The 16,662-nt window shown below is 42.5% G+C and overlaps 1 protein-coding gene across 2 annotated transcripts in view; it reads right to left on the bottom strand.

Moving 5' to 3' along the window:
• Positions 1–4,842: 4,842 nt before the first annotated feature.
• Positions 4,843–16,662, bottom strand: part of LOC139370742 (myotubularin related protein 14) — a 43,102-nt gene continuing 31,282 nt past the window's right edge. The window contains exons 17-19 of one of the 2 annotated variants that reach the window (XM_071110410.1): positions 15,632–15,811; positions 9,533–9,697; positions 4,843–8,343 (exon numbers count right to left, since the gene is read on the bottom strand). In XM_071110410.1, the coding sequence (XP_070966511.1) occupies positions 8,163–8,343; positions 9,533–9,697; positions 15,632–15,811 (526 nt within the window). In that variant the 3' untranslated portion in view covers positions 4,843–8,162. The remainder of the gene's footprint in view (positions 8,344–9,532; positions 9,698–15,631; positions 15,812–16,662) is intronic. The other variant, XM_071110411.1, reaches the window with a different exon arrangement.

The following is a 16,662-nucleotide window of genomic DNA, read 5'->3' as shown; positions in this document are numbered from 1 at the left end:
CTGGTAAGACTTTTGCCATTCTGTTGCTTATGAGTTTTGTTATTTTATTATCACAATTTATTACATTTATGCAGGGGTATTCTGCAGGGGACTCTCCATATTTTCCTGGTTTTAAAACTGAAGTAACTGTTTGATACATGGACCTCTGAAGCACTGAATTGATTGACATGTTTGTTGTTATTTGAGTAAATAGGAGTGCTTCTTGTCTCAGAATGTCAATAAAATTATTTTGGGAAAGCCATCCATACCTGGTGCCTTTCTCCACACAAATGCTTTAACAGTGTCTAATATTTATTTTTGGGTGATACATTTTTTTTGTGATCATTTTTTGTCTGCTTATATTTGCTTAGGGGTTATTAAGTTTAAGAAAGCTGTAGGATCAGTCCAAATGTTTAATTCTGATTTAAATAGATTTTAATTTAATTTTTTAAAATTGTTATTAATAGCGTTGTTGTTTCTAATTAAAGCATTTGTATCCTTCTCTTTCAAAATCATCTTCTATTATAGCTTGAATTCTATGTAAAAACACCAGATTTGCCACTGAAGGGATATACAATGATATCAATGTGTATTTTTCTCCATGTAATATATAATTCAACATTAGAAAACAACCTTCTTGGTCAGTGTGCTGGGATATATGGGAGAAGAGTGTATTCTTATTTATCAGGATGCGCAAACCTCTCCTGTTACTACAGTAGGTGGCAGTATAGGCCTCTCCAACCCAGCTCCTCTTTAAATATAACATTTAAAATTATTTTAAGTGTAACTCTTGCAGGAAAACCATATCTGCTGACAATCTCTTTAAATGTTCAAGTACCTTATGCTTTTTTCCCCCATCATGGAACCCGTGCACATTCCATGTAATAAGTTGGATTTTGTTGGCCTTGTAAAGAAACAACAATAACCTTGTCTGTTCCGATCTATCATTGAAGAACCAGATAAAAAATGTTTGCAGACATGTCATGAGGGCGGCGAACATCCCCGCCCACCCAAACCAAGCTTGTCCCAACCTCCCATCTTTCCCACCCTCCCTCTCATACACCCTTACACCAATCCTTTTTTTCACACCATATACAATCTTATACAAACAAACAACAATTTACAGATGCACACAAACAATGAATACATCTCATCTGCCCAGACCCGCAAGCTCACACCCCCATCTCGAGTGCCTGCATGATTGTTTGCCACTTGGCCTGAAATTGTATCAATTTGTGTTAATGATGACGGATTGATTGATTTCCACGTTTTATGGTATACATTTTTTCAAGATGTGTGATGAGAAGAGAATCGTTCAGCCCATTGGGTATATCACTACACCCCCATATGCCATTTCTTGAAATATGCAGACGGATTAAAATTAAGTTTACATTGTAATACTTCGGACAGCCAACTTTCTAGCTCCACCCACAATTTACGGATATTATAGAATTCCCAGAAAGCATGGATTATTGAGCCATCCATACGTCAATATACTCATCCATTCACATACAACCTATACCCATTCTCTCCCGCCCTCCTACAAATATTAATATTCACCCTCCCTCACATACCCATTCATATACACGCACACATACAGTGCCTTCAGAAAGTATTCAGACCCCTTGACTTTGCCAAATTTAGTTACGTTACAGCTTTATTCTAAAATGGATGAAATAATAAAAAATCCACAGCAATCTACATACATTACTTCATAATGACAAAGTGAATACAGGTTTTTAGAAATGTTTGCAAATGTATTAAAAATTACATAATTATTCAGACTCTTTGCTATGAGACTCGAAATTTAGCTCAGGTGCATCCTGTCTCCATTTATCACCCTTGAGATGTTTCTACAAATTGATTGGAGTCCATCTGTGGGAAATTCAATTGATTGGATATGATTTCAAAAGCCACAGACCTGTCTATTTGAGGTCCCACAGTTGACAGTGCATGTCAGAGAAAAAACCAAGCCATGAGGTCGAAGGAATTGTCCGTAGAGCTCTGAGACAGGATTGTGTCGAGGCACAGATCTGGCGAAGGGTACCAAAACATTTCTGCAGCATTGAAGGTCCCCAATTCTTAAATGGAAGATGTTTGGAACCACCAAGACTCTTCCTAGAGCTGGCCACCCAGCCAAACTGAGCAATCGGGGGCTAAGCACCTTGGTCAGGGAGTTGACCAAGAGCAAGATAGTCACTCTGACAGAGCTCCAGAGTTCCTCTGTGGAGATGGGAGAACCTTCCAGAAGGACAAACATATATGCAGCACTCCACCAAGCAGGCCTTTATGGTAGAGTGGCCAGACGGAAGCCACTCTTCAGTAAAAAAGAACATAACAGTCCACTTGGAGTTCGCCAAAAGGCACCTTAAGACTCTCAGACGATATTAAACCAAATTGAACTCTTTGGACTGAATGCCCAGTGTCACGCCTGGAGAAAACCTGGCACCCATCCCTATGGTGAAGCATGGTGGTGGCAGATTCATCCTGTGGGGATGTTTTTCAGCGGCAGGGACTGGGAGACTAGTCAGGATTGAGGCAAAAATGAACAGAGCAGTTCAGAGAGAAGTTCAGAGAGATCCTTGATGAAATATGCTGTGATCAAGGCAAAGGGTGGCTATTTGAAGAATCTCAAATATAAAATATATTTAGATTTGTTTAACACCTTTTTGTTTACTACATGTGTTATTTCATAGTTTTGATGTCTTCGGTAATATTCTACATGTAGAAAATAGTAAAAAATAAATAAAACCCTTGAATTAGTAGATGTTCTGAAACTTTTGACTGGTAATGTATATGATTAACGTTACTGAGAATAATTCTGAAATGTCTCGACGATAAGTGTGCCTTTTTCTCTCTCCATGTCGTTGGGTAAAATGTCATATTGTGACATATTGAGTCCACCAGGGACCTTTTGTCTCTTGTATTAAGTGTGTGTATTCTGTTATTTTTTTGTTAGCTCGTAAATAAATAATTAACCCAATTTGTGTAGTACTGAATAATGATCAAGGCTGGGGTTTTTGCAGATGCAAGGAGTATACGATGTTCAGAATGATGCATGTGATAAGAGGTAATGATTAATAAGATGACTGTCTTTCGATAAAATAGATAGTGGCTTACGAAAGTATTCCCCCCTTGGCATTTTTCCTATTTTGTTGCCTTACAACCTGGAATTAAAATGGATTTTGGGGGGGTTTGTATCATTTTATGCCTACCACTTTGCCTACTACTTTGACGATGCAAAATATTTTTTATTGTGAAACAAACAAGAAATAAGACACAAAAACTGAAAGCTTGAGTGTGCATAACTATTCACCCCCCCAAGTCAATAATTTGAAGAGCCACCTTTTCCAGCAATTACAGCTGCAAGTCTCTTGGAGTATATCTCTATAAGCTTGGCAAATCAAGCCACTGGGATTTTTGCCTTTTCTTCAAGGCAAAAATGCTCCAGCTACTTCAAGTTGGATGGGTTCCGCTGGTGTATAGCAATATTTAAGTCCTACCACAGATTCTCAATTAGATTGAGGTCTGGGCTTTGACTAGGCCATTCCAATACATTTAAATGTTTTCCTTTAAACCACTCCAGTGTTGCTTTAGCAGTATGCTTAGGGTCATTGTCCTGCTGGAAAGTAAACCTCCATCCCAGTCTCAAATCTCTGGAAGACTGAAACAGGTTTCCCCTCAAGAATTTCCTTGTATTTAGCGCCATCAATTCTGACCAGTTTCCCAGTCCCTGCCGATGAAAAACATCCCCACAACATGATGCTGCCACCACCATGCTTCATGTTCTCAGGGTGATGAGAGGTGTTGGGTTTGCGCCAGACAGCGTTTTTCTTGATGGCCAAAAAGCCAGAGTACCTTCTTTCATATGTTTGGGGAGGCTCCCACATGCATTTTGGCAAACACCAAATGTGTTTGCTTATTTTTTTTTTTAAGCAATGGCTTTTTTACTGGCCACTCTTCTGTAAAGCCCAGCTCTGTGGAGTGTGGCTTAAAGTGGTCCTATGGACAGATACTCCAATCTCCGCTGTGGAGCTTTGCAGCTCCTTCAGGGTTATCTTTGGGCTCTTTGTTGCCTCTCTGCTTAATGCCCTCCTTGCCTGGTTTTGATGGGCAGCCCTCTCTTGGCAGGTTTATTGTAGTGCCATATTCTTTAAATTTTTTAATAATGTTAAATGGTGCTCTGTGGGATGTACAAAGTTTTCAACATTTTTTATAACCCAACCATGATCTGTACTTCTCCACAATTTTGTCCCTGACCTGTTTGGAGAGCTCCTTGGTCTTCATGGTGCCCCTTGCTTAATGGTGCTGCAGGCCTTTCAGAACAGAACTTAGATCATTTTATATATATATATATATATAAATAAATAATATCTCTCTCATGTGGCACTTAAAAGTCCACCTGTGTGCAATCTAAGTAATTGTGAGAGTTCTGAAGGTAATTGGTTGCACCAAATCTTTTTTAGGGGCTTCAAAGGGAAAGAGTACAAAAGCACGCACGCACTTTTCCATTTTGTAATTTTTAGAAAGTTATTTTAAGTTTCACTTCCCCAATTGACTATTTTGTGTATGTCCATTACATGAAATCCAAATCCATTTAAAAATTACAGGTTGTAATGTAACAAAATAGGAAAAATGACAATGGGGATGAATACTTTTGCAAGGCACTGTATACATGTACCTTAAGAGTTTAATTCTGGAAATGGTAACTCCAAGCTATTTCTTCTGTGGTGCCCCAAATCCTAATGAGTTAATTGTTACCTGATTCATTTAATCAGGTAAAAAAAAATAAGTCATCAGATTAATGAAGGAAGTCAACACTTATAAAGCCTAAAATATAAGACCAATGATTCAGGGTAGAAATGATTGTACATACATTTTATTTGTTTTTCTTTATTCATAATAACCACCTGCATATCAATTCACCTTTCTCAATGTAGCCGATTCTCTCTCTGGCGAGAATTAAGAGCAATTTAAAACAAAAAACAAGATAAAATGACTTAAAAATGACTCAACTCGAAGATGTCTGTGTAAAGAGATTGACACGTCAATAAAGGAAGATGAGTGCAATGCAGCATTTCTGTAAAATCAAAAGAAAATAATCATACTAAAAATGAAGGTTAATTTAGGAAAAATGTATCCATGTACTGTATATTCCACTAGTTTCAATTAGTTGGGGGAAATTACATGCAAAAACATGGATGAGTTGAACAATCACGTGAGGTGCTTGCGTAATCCTAAAGGTAAATAATGTACCCAGTGAAAAGTGTGAACTGAAAGGAATGTATCAACTGCAAATTGTCTAGGGGCTCTGGGCCTTTTGCCTACAAACAGGGACCTAGGAATAGACCCAAGTGTCACCAATATATCCTACCATGGACATCCTGGTTTTCAATCATTTCTCTGGTGTGGTAAATCATATCGAAGTTTGATAACAGGATGCGATGTAGTTCAAATGTTTTTGCTAAATAGTCTCTGAAATTCTTCCAGATGGGTTATGTTCAGGAAAGGTGAGGAGGGCCCAAAGTAGTTTCCTTTCTTTGATTTCAAAGGATTGGACAAGTGAAAGAAAGTCACCAGGTAAGCTTCCAACAAAGTAGACTGTTGGAAGATCCTGTGAGACAGAGAATGTACAAATGAGTTAAAACCAGATGTCCCAATACTACATCAGTCTGCACACTGATTGACAAGCGAGAGTACTCTATAAAAAAAGGTAACTTCTCACACCGATATTCCTGAACCTTCACCCCATCTCCCCTTAAACCCAACTGATTGACAGAAAGATCTCACACAGACTTTGCAGAAACAATATTGTACATTATGATCAATTGCCATTGACCATAGACAAACATTATTGAACAAAGACTGAAAAAATATAAATCATTTTGCATTCAAGTGATTGAAGGATTAAGCCATTAGCTTGCCTTTCAACTGACCAATGCTATGTGTTTTAAAGTGTAGTAGCTAGCTCTTAGTTGTGGATTCTCACAAAGCATTTAAAAAACAAGCTCTTTAAATGTATAAGAAACAGAAATTACTTTGGAAAAAAGTTTTTAAAAAAAGGGTGAATCTCTTCCTCTGCTACCGCTGAAAAGGCACAAAAAAAGGTCCTGAGGTACAGTACTACAGTCAAAACCATTTGGCGTTGCAAACAAGCTAAACAAATCACAGTAAGTGCTGCCTCAAATGAATCTTTCAACGCAATGGCGCCACAACACTGCCATTTTCCTGCATAATCGCTACCTCCCCCGTGGTCGCGTTCCAGGCCCGACTACATTGCAGTCGTGCTGCATGCATCAACCAACTTAGCAGACGGCCATCAGATTGCTATATCAAATAATGCGGTTAGCTGTATGTTAAAAACCTATCCAGGCGTTGTGAGATCTGGCAGGTAACCGCGATGTAGTTGGTCTGGAATGCGGCCAAAGACTTGTCCACGTGATCTGAAAGGCCAATTGTTCAGTGGCAGTTAACTAATCCAAAGTAGGCCCCAAGTTCACTTGTTCATGCAGCAATAGAGCGCTTAAGTCACAGAAAGAGATGTGTTCCAGGCTGCTTATATTGCAGTCGCGCTGCTCACATCAACCAATGGTTCTGTGCCATGTCTTTCATATTGCTAGAGATGATCATGCAGTAAGTCAATATGTTTAACACCTATCCATGTGTTGGGAGATCTGGCTACTGCAATGTAGTCAGCCTGGAACGAGGCCATTAGCTTACGTAGAGCAATAACAAAGACCGAAAGCGGTGTGGCTTGGAGCCGTCATGTCACAAAACTGAGAGACAAAAGTTGAGATGAAGTGACTGACCGTATGAATAGCTGTCAGAAGTGGGCTCAAATACAAGCACCTTAAAAGACCTAACACAGCCCAGCAATTCGACTGACTTCTCCTGGCTTGCGGTCTTAAGCACCAGTAATGATGGTGTAGCTTGATCCCAGATTGGTTCCCGCAACAACCATAGGAATCAGCAAGAGAGCACAAACAGATCTGGGACCGGTCTAATGGTGTGTATGTGCGGTTTAAATCAATTTAAAACATAGGAAAACCGTATAAAAATGTTTTGTATGGCGACAATGCTAAACTGATCTTTGCTTTTAAGTCTGCACATAAGTGACTTATCTGACCACAAGTTTGATTATTCAAGATAATTAACCAATTGTAAAAATCAGCTAAAGGTTTTCACTGATGGTGTTTTAGGATTCAACATATTACATTCTACAAAATAAAGCTACATCCAGCTTGACAGACTTTTCTACACCAAATTAGGTTATAAAAAGAAACATCTGTTGTTCTGTTGCCCTGACACACTTGACTAGTGCTGTTTGTATGTAAACCACAGTATCCACTACAATGATATGGTTTATGCTTCCGCTTGATTCAGCACTGAATAGCAGCTTTCATGAGTTCAGTCACTTAAGAAAAGAGAAGGGTGGTCTCCTCCATTTAGGACGATCAGCACGTTGAATCCCAAATAATTATTTTAAAAACAGAAAAGGAAGAACTCCACATAAAAAGGTGTCCATGTAAAAAGTCCTTTGTACTCTGACCACGTTCTTAGCACCAACCAAAGATAAATGACAAGTTGTTCTAAACCATGCTGCACATTTTTTTATACAATGGCCAGCTGTCCCTTTTTGATACTGTGGCTGGCATTGTTATCCCCCCGAACCACTCCCTGAATTGACAAAAAATGTGCAACAAACAAAAAAAGGCAAAAGTCCAGAGAATAAGTTGGAAGGCATGAATAAAAAAAAATAAAAAAATGGAAAGAGATGTTTTTTTATCCGGGTTTGATAGATATCTATAAAAATGCTTTTTTAAAGACGCTTCAGCACCTGGATAGAGTAGTGAAATTTGCACTTTTTATTTGATTAAAGTCCATACGAAACAGGATGTGGCTTTCCCCGACAAAATGAACGCTGATCGTGGATCGCAATTCAACCACAAGGTGTTACAGGACGGGGTTAAGCGGAAGGGAGGTGAATGAGGGGGAGGGGAACATATTCACAAAGAGCCTAGGAGGGTAGATCTAGAATCAGGTCATGCCTGCCGATATGATTGTATTCATTTTGATCGAAGAGGAAAAACTGATCCTAGATCAGAACTCTTACTCAGACGCTTTATGAATACGATAACTACGGGCCCAGATTTCACATTTGCAGTGGGTGACCTAATCCTAGATCAGATGATGCTGTTGGTGCCCCGGAGGCCAACGCCGCGGGCAAACTGCTCCAGAAGGCCTGTGATGGCGCCGGAGGGGCTGGGCGCGCTGGACTTGAGCCCCACGGTGGAGCTGTAGGCTGCAAGGAATACCTCCCTCACCGCCTCCAGACGAACCTGACGCTCCGAGGGGGACGGGCACCTGGGAGAGAGAGGGAGGAGTGAAAGAGAGAGATGGGGGGAAAAAAACAAGTTTGAGGAGACGGGAGAGGGAAGACCACATGAAAATAAATTGAAAAGGACAGGTAACTGGCGAGAGAAGAGGCTCCACCAATTAGTTATGAAAGGACAGTGTACTTTTAATCTGAGCAATCCCAGACTGCACACTTCCTCCTCTATTCCTCCTCCTCTGTTCCCCCTCTCCCTTCCCTTCAAATCAAGAAAGATAGATAGATGTAATTTGCCCATGCCGCCTTGTTCTCGGGACACACTCAATTTGGCAGCCAGATCAAAATGGAAATGGAAAGGTGTCCCCCCCACTGGGAAGAGAGGCAGTCTGGAGAAGAAAAAAAATGAATGATAAAAGAACTCACTCTCGTTCCCCTCTTTCAGTTGTACTTAAACCTCCAGTTCGCAGGGGACAGAGAATGATGAAGCAAATATTCCATACCATAGTCTCCCAAGATACAGTACACACACACGCACAGACACAGAGAGAGAGCAACAGCTCAGGCCATCGGTGTGTATATACGAAGACTGCCTAAACAGCCTGTCGAACACTGTTGTGTCTCTGTGTGTCTACACTTGCACATATCAGGTACCCACGCACACATCCTCCAGAACAGACTCTCTCTGCTTTGTCACTCAAACACACACCAACTCTATCCAACCCTGCAGGTGTGACACACACGCACACAATGGTGGACCAGCCCAACAGGAGGCCCCAGCCCCCACCCACTGAGCCCTGCCACCGCCTCCTCTTCCACAAAGGAATGGGGGAGAGAAAGGAGGTGAATAAATAAGGGAGAAAGGCGGAGAAGGAGGTAAAGAGAGAGAAAGATATTCCTGAGGGTTAGAGGTGTGCGTAGCAGGGGTCCGATTCTCGACCACTACGCCGAAGGGTACTCGTACATTCCCCCTCGTGAATTTAAAAGGAATACACACTGGTGTGGGCAATATGGTGATAATTCCCTCCAGCCATGCTTGCACCAATCCAATGCACGGGGGGGTGGGGGTGAACGAGTGCACACTTCCGGGAGAAAGGTTGAGAATCGGAATGCGATCCTTGTGTGCGTCCCAAATGGCACCCTATTCCCTACCGAACCACGGTCAAAAGTAGTGCACTACATAGGGGATTGTGTTCTATTTTGTGACGCAGCCCGTAGACTCACATGCGTCCGCTGGGCCCCTCGTCCTGGAAGCTAAAGGGGAGGGGCGAGTCGTTGGCGGCGGCGACCTGTCCATGGTCGTGGATGGAGCCGCAGCCCGACACAAGCTGCCAGCTGCCGTAGTCCATGGAGAGGGAGGAGCCGGATTGGGCGTACTCCGCCGCCAGCCTGGCCAGAGTAGAAAGGGAGATGCAGAGAGAGAAAGAGTGGAAAAAGAGAATGGAGAGAGCAGGGAATGCAGCGAATACAGAGAGAGGAAAGTGAAAGAGCCAAAGGAGAGGGGGGAAAAAAAATAAGGAAATTCAATTGGGAGAAGTGAGAGACGAGAGAGAATCCAGCCGTGAGCTGTGAGGTCAGTGGGAGGGGGGGGCTTCACGGCACGATGTCGCGACCTCAGTGGCAAAAGTCAACAGTCAAGGTACAACACTCACGTCAATTCAATCCAGAACTAGAATAATACCATCAGGGGGAATTAACAAGGCAAGTCAACAAGCACAGAAACGTCATATGGATATTACACATACGGCATACCCCAATGTCAGTGGAATGACAATGAATGGAGTTTGAACCAACTACCAAAACACCAACGCACCTTCCATTGTCATGCAAATTGACCAAATGAACAAGGAGCTCTGGAGTAAGGAGCTGTACTAATAAACCAGTGAGACACACAGAGGACTGTTACAGTGACTGTATTATTGCCACACCGGCGGTCATGAGTCATGACGGCAGTCAAAATCCATGTGACCGTTTAGTCACGGTAATTAGGCTTCTTCAAGCTCTGATGCTGCTGCTGGTCATTAGTAGCCTTCCAAACTTGCTTCCTGCCTAGTACTCAGCACTATTGTCTCTCTAAAACACTCACTCGGACATCAATGCAAATGTAATCGAAAACCTAAATAAACACTTCATGCGAGCCTATGAGCCAACATTTCCATAGGCTATGCCATTAGGTGAGAAAACAGAGTTGATGGCCTCTATTAAAAAGAGGATCCATCAGCTTTCAATGGGCTAGGCCACCTATATATATATTTAGCAACTTTCCTGATATTAAGCACATTGCTTCACTTTACAACAAGAATATAGCCTACCTGGCATGAAAATGAACCATGGGAAAAGCGTCCTCCATTTGAATATTAAGTGCGTAGATTACATGTATTTTTCCCCCCATGCCCCTGTTGAGACTGTACCATTATCATGCACCTTTCTAAATAAAAATTAATTTCACACATATTATTTAGTATATGTAAAGACAACATTAAGAATAGTCTGATGGGTGACAATATTAGCCCCTCACCTGTGGATGATGTCCTGCTTTTGCAGGAAGGCAAGAAACAGGGCATACCTTTTTTTTTTGCGACTTTTCAAATCATAGTCGCACACCTCATGTATCCTAGCCCACATGCCTATATTTTGATAAGGTTTGTATCACAACTAGTGGTCAAATAACTTATTACAATTAAGCATATTAATCCGCTTCACAACGGGTGTAGCGCCTAACTAGCATACATACGCAGCACGTGAGTTTCAAGTTTGGGGAAGATCCTTTTCACCATAAAAATGCACGTTTATAATAAAGTACTAGATGCATAACAGTATTTGCCGTCACTTTAGATAAGTGTTTTCCCGCTAATTCGTTGCATTTTGGAACCTTCGCACTTAGCCTACTGCCATGCGTGCATTGCTGCGATTATAATGAGGAAAAGAAAAGAAAAAAGAAATCAGCCGTGTTGTATTCATTTGGGATCTATCGCATCCCAGAATGTTTGGAATATTTATTTATTGCACAAAAGGACAAATTGACCAATAGAATAAGTCAACTTTTGTACTATGGGGGATAGTAGACTGACATAGGCTAGTGCTTTTGCTATTCGTTGTTGGCTGATAATAAGAACAGATCTAAGATCTAACATCTTCAATATGCGGCAAGGAATTTGATAAGAGGAATGCTTGCGTACCCGATGTGTCCATCTTCATTCCCTTGTAGCCTACTTCTTAGCTGAAACACCTGAGAGAAGGAACCGATCACGTGACGGGTATTAGCTACATCTGAGCGAGCCATGTGAGTGAGAGGTGCTTCAGAGCACAGCAGCTGGCAGAAGGGTATTATAATTAGCCTATTCTATTCAGCAAAAGGCATGCAGATTTTTAGGGAGCATTACGGCCACACAAGAGGGATTCCCCTGGGAAATTCGAGGTCTGGTGAGAATATTATCAAGTGCTTGCCAAATTGTGAATGAGAGACTGATGAAGTGTGTGCAGCTTGAAACTTTTTTCAAATCATTAGAGTCCTATCATGTAGCCTTAGAATGTACAAAACATCAAAACATATAATCCAATGTTTGAGTCACAACTACAGTTGCATAAATAACTAAATTAAGCAAAAAGGAGGACCTGTTTCTTTGTTAACTGCTCAACACAGAATAGCCGCATGTGCGCATTTTCTTTGAAACCGTTTGGAGAAAATATACTTTATATTTTATTAAGCCATGTTCAACTGTATTCTTCATAGTATAAAATACAAATAATGCCTCGGAATTCTAAGCAATTCTTGTCCGCTAAATGAATTAGTGTAGCCCACAGTCATATCACATAGTCATATCAGGGCTTAACATAAGTACATCTCAGTGTTCTTCTGAAAGAGACTACATTTTCTGTCTAAAAATACAACAAATGTTATTTGTCATATACACATGGTTAGCAGATGTTGTTAAAGAGTGCAGTGAAATGCTTGTGCTTCTAGTTCTGACCATGCAGTAATATCTAACAAGTAATCTAACAATTCCACAACAACTACCTTATACACACACACACACACACACGTGTAAAGGAATTAATAAGAATATGTATATTAAACTATATGAATGAGTGATGGCCGAACGGCATAGGCAAAATGCAGTAGATGGTATAGAGTACATTATATACATATGAGAAGAGTAATGTAGGGTATGTAAACATTATATAAAGTGGCATTGTTTAAAGTGCGACTTTTCCATTATTAAAGTGGCTAGAGTTGATTCGGTGTTTTGGCAGCAGCCACGAGTGATTGCTGTTTAACAGTCTGATGGCCTTGAGATTGAAGCTGTTTTTCAGTCTCTCTGTCCCCGCATTGATGCACCTGTACTGACCTCGCCTTCTGGATGATAGCGGGGTGAACAGGCAGTGGCTCAGGTGGTTGTTGTCCTTGATCTTTTTGGCCTTCCTGTGACATCGGCTGGTGTAGGTGTCATGGAGGGCAGGTAGTTTGCCCCGGGTGATGCGTTGTGCAGACCTCACTACCCTCTGGAGAGCCTTACGGTTGTGGGCAGAGCAGTTGTCGTACCAGGCGGTGATACAGCCCGACAGGATGCTCTCGATTGTGCATCTGTAAAGGTTTGTGAGTGTTTTCAGTGACAAGCTGAATTTCTTCAGCCTCCTGAGGTTGAAGAGGCGCTGCTGCGCCTTATTCACCACGCTGTCTGTGTGGGTGGACCATTTCAGTTGGTCCGTGATGTGTACACCGAGGAACTTAAAAAATGTAAAATAAAAATAAAACAATCCACCCTCTCCACTACCGTCCCGTCAATGTGGATAGGGGGCTGCTCCCACTACTGTTTCCTTAAGTCCACAATAATCTCCTTTGTTTTCTTGACATTGAGTGTGAGGTTATTTTCTTGACACCACATTCCGAGGGCCCTCACCTCCTCCCTGTAGGCCGTCTCGTCATTGTTGGTAATCAAGCCTATCACTGTAGTGTCGTCTTGATGATTGAGTTGGAGGCGTGCATGGCCTAGCAGTCATGGTGAACAGGGAGTACAGGAGAGGGCTGAGAATGCACCCTTGTGGGGCCCCAGTGTTGAGGATCAGGGGTGGAGATGTTACCTACCCTCACCACCTGGGGGTTTCCCGTCAGGAAGTCCAGGACCCAGTTGCACAGGGCGGGGTCGAGACCCAGGGTCTCGAGCTTAATGACGAGTTTGGAGGGTAGTATGGTGTTAAATGCTGAGCTGTCGTCGATGAACAGCATTCTTACATAGGTATTCCTCTTGTCCAGATGGGTTAGGCAGTGTGCAGTGTGATTGCGTTGTCTGTGGACCTATTGGGGCGGTAAGCAAATTGGAGTGGGTCTAGGGTGTCAGGAAAGGGTGGAGGTGATATGATCCTTGACTAGTCTCTCAAAGCACTTCATGATGACGGAAGTGAGTGCTAGTCATTTGGCCCAGTTAGCTTAGCTTTCTTGGGAACAGGAACAATGGTGGCCCTCTTGTAGCATGTGGGAACAGCAGACTGGGATAAGGATTGATTGAATATGTCCGTAAACACACCAGCCAGCTGGTCTGCGCATGCTCTGAGGATGCGGCTGGGGATGGCCTTTAACACATTTAAATGTTTTACTCACATTGGCTGCAGTGAAGGAGAGGCCGCAGGTTTTGGTAGCGGGATTTATTGTGATGTGTAGGCTATATTACATGGATTTATTGGACTTTTTAAAATGTAGATGTTCCAAAGTTCTGAATCAGTAGCTTGTAGGCTATGTGTGGAAGCCAGGAGATGCTAAATGTGTTTATATTAATTAACGGTAAATTACAGTGAGACCATCAGTTTTTTTTTTAATTTTACCCCCTTTTCGTGGTATCCAATTGTTAGTAGTTACTATCTTGTCTCGTCGCTACAACTCCCGTACAGGCTCGGGAGAGACAAAGGTCAAAAGCCATGTGTCCTCCGAAACACAACCCAACCAAGCCGCACTGCTTCTTAACACAGTGCGCATCCAACCCGGAAGCCAGCCGCACCAATGTGTCGGAGGAAACACCATGCACCTGGCGAACTGGTTAGCGTTCACTGCGCCCGGCCCGCCACAGGAGTCGCTAGTGCGCGATGAGACAAGGATATCCCTACCGGCCAAACCCTCCCTAACCCGGACGGCGCTAGGCCAATTGTGCGTCGCCCCACGGACCTCCCGGTTGCGGCCGGCTGCGACAGAGCGTGGGCGTGAACCCAGAGTCTCTGGTGGCACAGCTAGCACTGTGATGCAATGCCCTAGACCACTGCGCCACCCGGGACGCCCTCGACCGGCAGTTTTTTGCTCGACAATCACCGGCTGACAAAATATCATGACCGCCACAGCCCTAGACACACATACACGTATACTGAGAAGGGTATAATCAAGCTGTACTGTGAGACCCACCGTCTCACACATTCTACTGAAAACACAGCCTCACCACAATGTCTCACCAGGGGATGCGTGTATTTGTGCTTGTGTTCTCTAACAAACCAAAATAAACCGCCAACTTCAGCATGCCACCAACTTTTTTCTGCCTTTTCTTTATATCTGAAAGGGGTTGTCGGTATCAAAGACTAAACTTTTATTTCCTTTAACTGACCTAGTCATGATTGCTGTAAAGGTCTGCCTACAGCTTGTAGCCGTAGTGCTGAGGCGGCATTGGCACACATTAAATCATGAACATTCTATTGTTGTCCGACGTTAAACTTGTCCTTGTCAATCACAAAGCTTCACAGAAATGCTTTTAAATTAGTTTACAACCCTGTTACTGAGCATTTCTTATTCGCCAAGAAAATCCATCCCCCTGACAAGTGTGGCATAAAAAAGAAGCCGATTGAAGCACATTGTGCTGGGGTCAATACAAGGCCACTCTAAAAGGTGCAGTTTTGTCATCCAACACAATGCCACATTCTATTCTTTTGAAAAATAAATTACCATAAAGTATGTCTGTAAAGGGTACGTGTCACCGCAGACAGTCACACACTTAGATGTTATTCAGTTATTCACCTTTCATTGCAGAATGGCAAACATGCAACATGGAGAGAAACAGATGCAGTATGGAGTCAATCCATTTACAAAGACAGAAAGAGGGGCAGACAAAAACGTGGCATCCCTTATCGTTGTGGTCGGAGCCCATGAACTGCAACCGGCTGTGCTTGAGGTTGGTCTAGCAAATAACGTCACCTGCAGCACATGTTACGCAGAATCCCAGCCCCACCGCTATTCTGCATCTCCCTTTCCACATTCATTTCATACTGTGCCCATCTGAATAAACAGAAAATACAGAATATAAATCTTTCAAACTAAATCGGCGACTGACTTCTAAAGTGGAAGCTTACCTTCTCCCAGGCACAGACATAGGACTGCTGCCGGCGCGTGTGAAGCCCTGCTCCGATTGGTTGGAGGAGGAGGAGCTGGAAGACTTGGCCTCTTGGCCGAGGGGATGGGCCAGACGCTCATGCATGGGGTCGGGCCGGTTCCACAGCACCGTCTGGGGGGACGAGGTGTGTCCCTTCCTCCTGGGGAGGCCACAATAAAGGAGAAGTTTGACAACCCTTATTTTAAGGCAGTTCTGTCCTTTGTGGCTCAGTTGGTAAGAGCAGGGAGCCAGAAACGCCAGAGACGAGGCATACTGGACTTTATTGGGTTAAAGAGCAACTCTCCCTAAAAACCAACTTCTAATTTAGAAAAGAGGCTGTGGCATCGAGTCAGAAAAACGTATTCTACTTTCAAATTGACTAGAAAAGTGTCAATAGGATAATTTGTCATAGTCGGTCTCATCCAAAACTGAGTTTTGCGAGACTTGTGTTTGTGACTGCATCACAAGGTAAATTAAGGTTGGGTTTGTTTCAATCCACAGCTGGCAGCACAAAAGTAATCAATTCAGAGTGCAGCTGCACGCAACCCTATGGGGCTAGTTAGAGACTATTGGTAAACTATACAACGTACATGGGACAATCTGTTACATTTCCAATAGCTTCAAATTTCATGACTTAACCCCTTACACTTGTGGGAATTGGCCTAGACGGATAGGGCTAAATTGAAACATTTCTTAGAACTATGAAAAGCATATGCACAACCATGGTAGCAATTGAAAGGGAACAGTTTAGACATGATTGGAAAATCATTAGACCAAATGGTGGAGGACACAACAGTTCATCTGACAATACTTAATCCAAACATTACTGCTGATTTTATGTGCATTTAATGTACTTTGCCACTTTTGTTGATAAAGAAATCTGACAATACTCTGGATACATTCAGTAACATAAGAAAAATGTGGGGTAGGTAAAACACAAGACAAAGAAGTCACAAGGGTTAGAGTGAGAGGACTAACTGGTGTCTCCCAATGGCCACACACCTCTCCAAA

This window comes from Oncorhynchus clarkii, chromosome 17, assembly GCF_045791955.1.
Source record: "Oncorhynchus clarkii lewisi isolate Uvic-CL-2024 chromosome 17, UVic_Ocla_1.0, whole genome shotgun sequence".
In the NCBI taxonomy this organism is placed as follows: Eukaryota; Metazoa; Chordata; class Actinopteri; order Salmoniformes; family Salmonidae; genus Oncorhynchus; species Oncorhynchus clarkii.
This window is presented reverse-complemented; position numbering and strand designations above follow the sequence as displayed.